This window comes from Electrona antarctica (genome assembly GCF_951216825.1).
Source record: "Electrona antarctica genome assembly, chromosome: 20".
NCBI lineage: Eukaryota > Metazoa > Chordata > Actinopteri > Myctophiformes > Myctophidae > Electrona > Electrona antarctica.
This window is the reverse complement of record NC_136801.1, coordinates 9,916,652-9,922,695: the sequence shown is the minus strand read 5'-3', so window position 1 is coordinate 9,922,695 and position 6,044 is coordinate 9,916,652. Positions and strand designations below refer to the sequence as shown.

At 42.1% G+C, this 6,044-nt stretch overlaps 1 protein-coding gene across 2 annotated transcripts in view; it reads left to right on the top strand.

Annotated features, from left to right (window-relative positions):
* Positions 1 to 1,500: 1,500 nt before the first annotated feature.
* The window catches only part of kiaa1217 (KIAA1217 ortholog), a 171,943-nt gene continuing 167,399 nt past the window's right edge, over positions 1,501 to 6,044 (top strand). For both annotated transcript variants that reach the window (XM_079490049.1, XM_079490048.1), the window contains exon 1: positions 1,501 to 1,747. In XM_079490049.1, coding sequence (XP_079346175.1) covers positions 1,678 to 1,747 — 70 coding nt within the window. In that variant the 5' untranslated portion in view covers positions 1,501 to 1,677. The remainder of the gene's footprint in view (positions 1,748 to 6,044) is intronic.

Below are 6,044 nucleotides of genomic sequence, written 5' to 3'. Positions count from 1 at the left end.
AAATAACCAAAGTAGTATGATATGGTGTGAAAAACATACAAATTACACACACACACAACTTTTTGTTAATGAATAAAATGTAATTTTGTCCAATCTGTATGGACAATCTGTATATGTTTATACAATATAATTTATATACAATTGGGGCATATGGCTGTATTTTTCTGTCTCTCTGCTCTTCTATTGTCACATTGACATTGTGTCAAAGGTCACGGCTCACCTAGATACAGGGTATGACACGAATTCTGACCTGTTGTTCAAGATTAAATTTAGCCCCCGACCCCGAGCAAGCCGGCTCTATTACCTCAATGGTCACACAAAACACAAAGGCTTAAAATAACTATCGATTTGATTTGTATTGAGACCAAGGCACAGAATAAAAGCTGCACCCTTTAGTGTGCTTTATTAATCCCAGAGGGGAAATTGAAGCGTTACAACAGCATAATGTGGCACATAAAAAGCTAAAACTACTGGACAAACAGAAGAACGCAACAGACACAAATGGACATAAGTCACATAACCACACAAGACCAGGACCACCAGGGACCATATGTTCTCATCCTTTTTTGCATCAATTCTGTCACCCAGTTGTCCCAAAGAGCAACTTAATTTTTTATCTCCAGCCAAACATATGCACTCCTTTCTCTCCTTTTTCTTGATTTGTATTGTATTTGTGACACTATTGTAATAACAATTTTGTATCGAAAGCTAATCTGTGAAAACCAATTAACTGTTCAAGTGAGAGATTGCAATCTAACAGGCCCAACTCACAATCAGATATAATAGAATGTTCACACAGCCTACTACATTTACTGCATGCATCAATTCACCATACCAACTTTGTCAGCTAGTGTAGGCTTTTGTAGTAGCCTAATTAATGACATTGCTCGTTTTGTCCGCTAGATGTCACTATGCCCCCATATGCACCTTTCATACAATCTCAAAGACCGTTATTATCCAAAGTCTAACTCTGATAATAAACACAATACAATATATATTCATTCGTATTCAACTAACTCCAGATTTACATCAATTTGCCATTGTCTATTAAATTGAGTTTTTAAAAAAAGACTCCACGTGAGTTTCAGCTAGTCTACATTTACATTCATTATAGCCGAATACCCTACTGTAGCCTAATTAAACTACGTTTTTGAAAGTTTGTAAACTAAAGAAAGAGCCGCCCCTGAATGCTAATGCTATGGCTTCGTTCTTTGGAACCGGTTGGAACACCGTTACTATTGAGATGACGTAACTAAACTCTGCAGTCATGTGGACAGCGAGAAAACTTTTTTTTAATGCAGGGGTAAAAAACATCATAGTGCCTCACCCTGCGTGAATGGCCACAAATACATGGCTAGCTAATACATTGTAAAAAGCGTATAGTGAGCAGGTGAGCGTCAAACAACCGCAGTACCGGCGGGCTGTGTGGAGTGGACAGCTGCGACTGACTGACACTGGCACAGAGCAGTGGAGGGTGAAAGGGAGAGTGAATGACATTACGGTCCCCTCGCCGGTAAAGCAGCTTTTGAGGCGCCGCTTCCGCCGGGCGTCACACGAGCCGAGGGGACGGTGAGCCGACGCCACATCTCCAGAAGTTACTGGATACTTTGAAACTGAACTACCACGCAGCAGCATTACAGCAGCAGGCTCGGTTCTGGCCGGAGTGGCACATCGACCATGTCGGGACATCGGGTGCAGTTCGCAGATCTTCCACCCAGTGATCGCAAAGGAAGTCCTAGATTACAAAGTAAGGAATTAAATATCACTGACCTGTGTTGAGGCTTCAGCTGCTGAATGAATGAGTTTTTAACTATTAGACTATACCCCTTTTATTACTCTATGGACTATACACGTGACGTGATAGGCTATATATTTTTTTTTAAGTGCACAATAATACAGTGGACCACTTTGTGTAAATCATTTAAACTGAAGCTGCTTTGTAAAATAAAATAAAATACATTTGACAGTGAAATGTGCTGTTAAACAGAAGTTTTGTCATACTATGGGCCTATGAAGTATAAAACAAGGCCTATTTTTAATTTAGCAGTCTGTCACTGTATTTTATTTCAGTTGTAGAGAAAGTGCTGTTGGTTACTGGTTAGCCTACATATCTACATGGCACAATGATAATAATAAAAAAACAATGTATTGTTGACACGTATTGGTTTTAATGATGACTTCTAGATTTTGTTTGAGGCTACTATATGACGAAATGTCCTGTCCAGTCCAGTCCAGTCCACTGACTATATACCTCTTTCAATTAAAACCTCATCGGGTTAGGGAAGAGCAATCTGTCCTGAATGTGTTGCTGTTTTCCTCCCTGGACTCAATTAGCCTTTCTTTACAAGCTGATAATAATATTTAAATTAACCTATCACTGTCGACATACAGTGCATCCATTATAAAACTATCCAGCTGGTAGGCTACAGACTACAGATGTTGCTTGCAATTATGCTTTGTGGTCCTTATTGCATGATTGAGCTGCACATCATTGTGTGTGAGTGAGTCCATCACCTGCGATCCATACTATATTGGAATTGGCTTTGTGGTACTTTATCCTCACAAGCCACTTAATTGAATCTGTAGTTGATGTGAAATGTTGCTAGTATCAGATGGAAGGTATTTCTGTTGTGTTCACTTGCTCACTTCATATCCACTGTATTGCGGACACTTGAATTCTCTCTCAGTGATGTGATGTTCTTAAGATGTCTTAAAGGGGAGCCATCACCATTTTCGACTTTATGTGTAGGGCTAATGTAATGTTACATCAACCATAACGCAGAAGAGTCTTTTTTTTCTCTCCTTTGATGTCACTGGGGTACAAGTACAACATCCTGACTTTCTGATTTTTAGCTGCTACCCTCAGTGACTGTTATTGTCCTTGTTCACTGTACTTATTGACTTAAGAAACATATTGACTTAAGAAAGTATGAATCAGACAGACTGCTGTAAAGGAGGCCACAGACAAAAGTGCATGCCCATGAAATGCATCATGGGAATTGTAGGATTGCTAGGAACATAAATGCAATATAAGACATAAGGGGAATCTGTCAATGTCGATTGTTTCATATAATACCCATATAATACCGTATATCGTTGCTTCTATAGTATATGCTATGATAATCATCAACAATGAACTGAAATGCACCATGTGAGTGTTTCCCTTTAAATCTGTACTTGACTGTATGCCACCACTATAGCCGTTAGAGAGGATGCAGCACATGGAATGACTGCATGTGGCTTTTGTGCATTTATTGCACCGGTCGGTCGACAGGGGGGGAAAGACGTGCTCCTTCTCGCTTGGGAGCCGTGTCTGACTCTGACAGTGTCAGGTGGACGTGCTCATGTGGTATGCTGTAGTGCAGCAGCGCATGCACTCAGCATGAGACAGCAGATAAACTCAGCTCATCTCCATGGTGATAGCTTGAGACAGGCCATGCGAGGGCAGACGGACGGACACAATCAGGATTTGTCAGTGACTGCAAATCCTTCAGGAGCGCACATACTCCTGCTGGGTTTTCTTGAGCTTAGTTTGTATGTGCAAATCTGAAATGTATGTTAGAATGTTAGAATGTACATTATATAGCACCTTTCTCCAAAGTGCCATATGTGCATTACATTCACCTATTCAAACACACTGATGGTGGAGGCAACCATGCAAGGCACAAACCTGCTCATTGGAAGCAGTTAGGGTAAAGTGTCTTGTTCAAGGACACTTCGACACAAAGCCAGGGGGAGTCGGGAGGCATACTTTGGTTAGACATAGCATTGGTTAGACATAGCATTGGTCCGACTGGATTAAGGTTGGTGAGGGGTGCGTTAAAATGACCAGATTAAGGTTGGTGAGGGGTGCGTTAAAACGACCGGATTAAGGTTGGTGAGGGGTGCGTTAAGGGTTGGGTTAAGGTTAGGTTTAGGTGTGCTTCCCCGTGGGAGGTTAGGGTTAGGGTGAGGGTTTGAGATATCAGACCAATGGTATGTCGGGGGAGTCAGTGATCAAATGGGAAACCCTTTGCTTCAAAGGGTTTCAGTGTGACCTGTAGATATGAAAATATCGGCGGAGAGTTGTGATGCATGAATGAGTGTTTGCGTGTCTTCACGTGCCTATGCATGTGCACATTACAATCAGAGACAGGGCAAAACTTGGTTTGGGGGAAGCAGATTGAAAAGTGCTGAGGTTGTGAGTAGGCCTGGTAGAGCAGAGTTTGGTGGGCTCAGGTTGTGTATAGGTATACACAACAATGGCCTGGTTGGGGAGGAAGGACAACAGCTAGCCTCTTCAGCAGTAAACTGCATTCTGACTCAGCGAATCCTGGTGTTCGGGGGGTCACACATGCATGTGTGCACACATGGGGACATACTCTTGTACTACTGCTTATGCTATTGTACTTGTGAGGACTTTCAACATCATTAATTCTCAAACCTCTAATCTAACCCTAAACTTGACCATCACCACTATAGTACATAGTATACCATACCTTAGCCCTAACCAAACTAAATCTAACCCTAACCCCAAACTCAAATCCTAACCTTAACAACATAACCCTCCCGTCTCCCGGCATCATAATAGGCGACCATTCTGCGCACTTAAATTGAAAGAAATGCCTACGTACTGTAGGAAGAATGACAGAGCAGTTGCACACTAGTCAAAGCCCTGCCGCTAAAATATAAATTCATTAAAACTGATGGAGGGAATGCTGTAGAAATGTTGGTTTTTAATGTTCTAAATTTGATTTTCGTTATGAGTATGCAGCTGCTCTCTTTCACTCTTAAATACTAGGACTCTTTTCACAAGCCAGCACCTGTTTTCACCCACCCTCTTAAAAAAAACCCTGCCATGTAGAAGTACCTGATACACCTGTATATACAGTGACATAAGTCAAGACTCAACGCTCAGCTCAAGTGCTTTCCGTGTTGCTTTTTGACCACTGTGACCGGCGTTCCCGCTTGCCAGCTTTCATTTGTTCAGGATGTCCACAAGAAACATTAAACATTGCTGTCTACTATCTCACAAGCAGTATCTACTATCTAGTTGACGGCTCTGGGGAAAGGGCAGATACTGTTGGAATTATAATGACAGAATGTGTTGCCTTTACCAGCACAGGAATGCAGACAAACTGTGGCACTGTCAAGCTTGAGAAAGCAGCAGTTGGTTATGTCTCATGCAGTAACGCCTTCATTATTACCCCAGGGGGGTCCCTACATGATTTTTGGGGGGTCCCCAGATGACAGAGATGTCTTATATAATTGGTCCTCACTAATGTTCATGATAAAATAAAATACCACAATTTTTTCTGTATCTCATAGCAGGGCTGTGGGCAGTTCATCGTTAAAAAGAGTTTCTGAATTGCCCACAGCCCTCCCATGAGACACAGACTGAGTAGAATTATTTTTTTGGCACTTTAGCATTAGTGAGGGAGGACCAATTATATGAAGGTAGGTTGAAAAGTGATGAAGTGGTCCTTTGAAGGACTTTTAAGACCTTAAACAAAAAAAGACCATTACTGCATCAAAGGTAATCAACAAACTATATTATAAAAACTGGTCAAACATTGGCCAAATGATCAAATAATATTATAGAGGCAACCATTGTGAAAATAGATGAAATAGATGAATGATGATGTACAGGCTCACAACAATGCCTCCATGTGAGGCGTTGCGAGCTTGTAGTTTGGCTATTTTGACAATATTTAGCTGTGAAACCGAGTCTAAATGGAATCCCTCTACTCCTACAATTCCAAGAGCTTGTCAGAGGGGGGAAGGGGGATTAAAATATGATTACTTTGGGGGGTCCCCAGTTCAAATATGATTATTTTGGGCAGTGACGTAGACTCCGTGGCGGCGGCGGGGCTCGAGCCCCCATGAGGAATTAGACCTGAATAGTATATTCGCCTAGTCGGTTCGTCCGTTTGTACCGCGCCAGGCCGCGCCGCGCCCGTTCGCGCAATTCTCGTCTTTGCATTGACTTTGTATGTAATCGCGCCACTCTAACCATCCAAGTCTGGCACCTTAACACCTCTTGTCCTCACTGTCCGGGGCGGGGG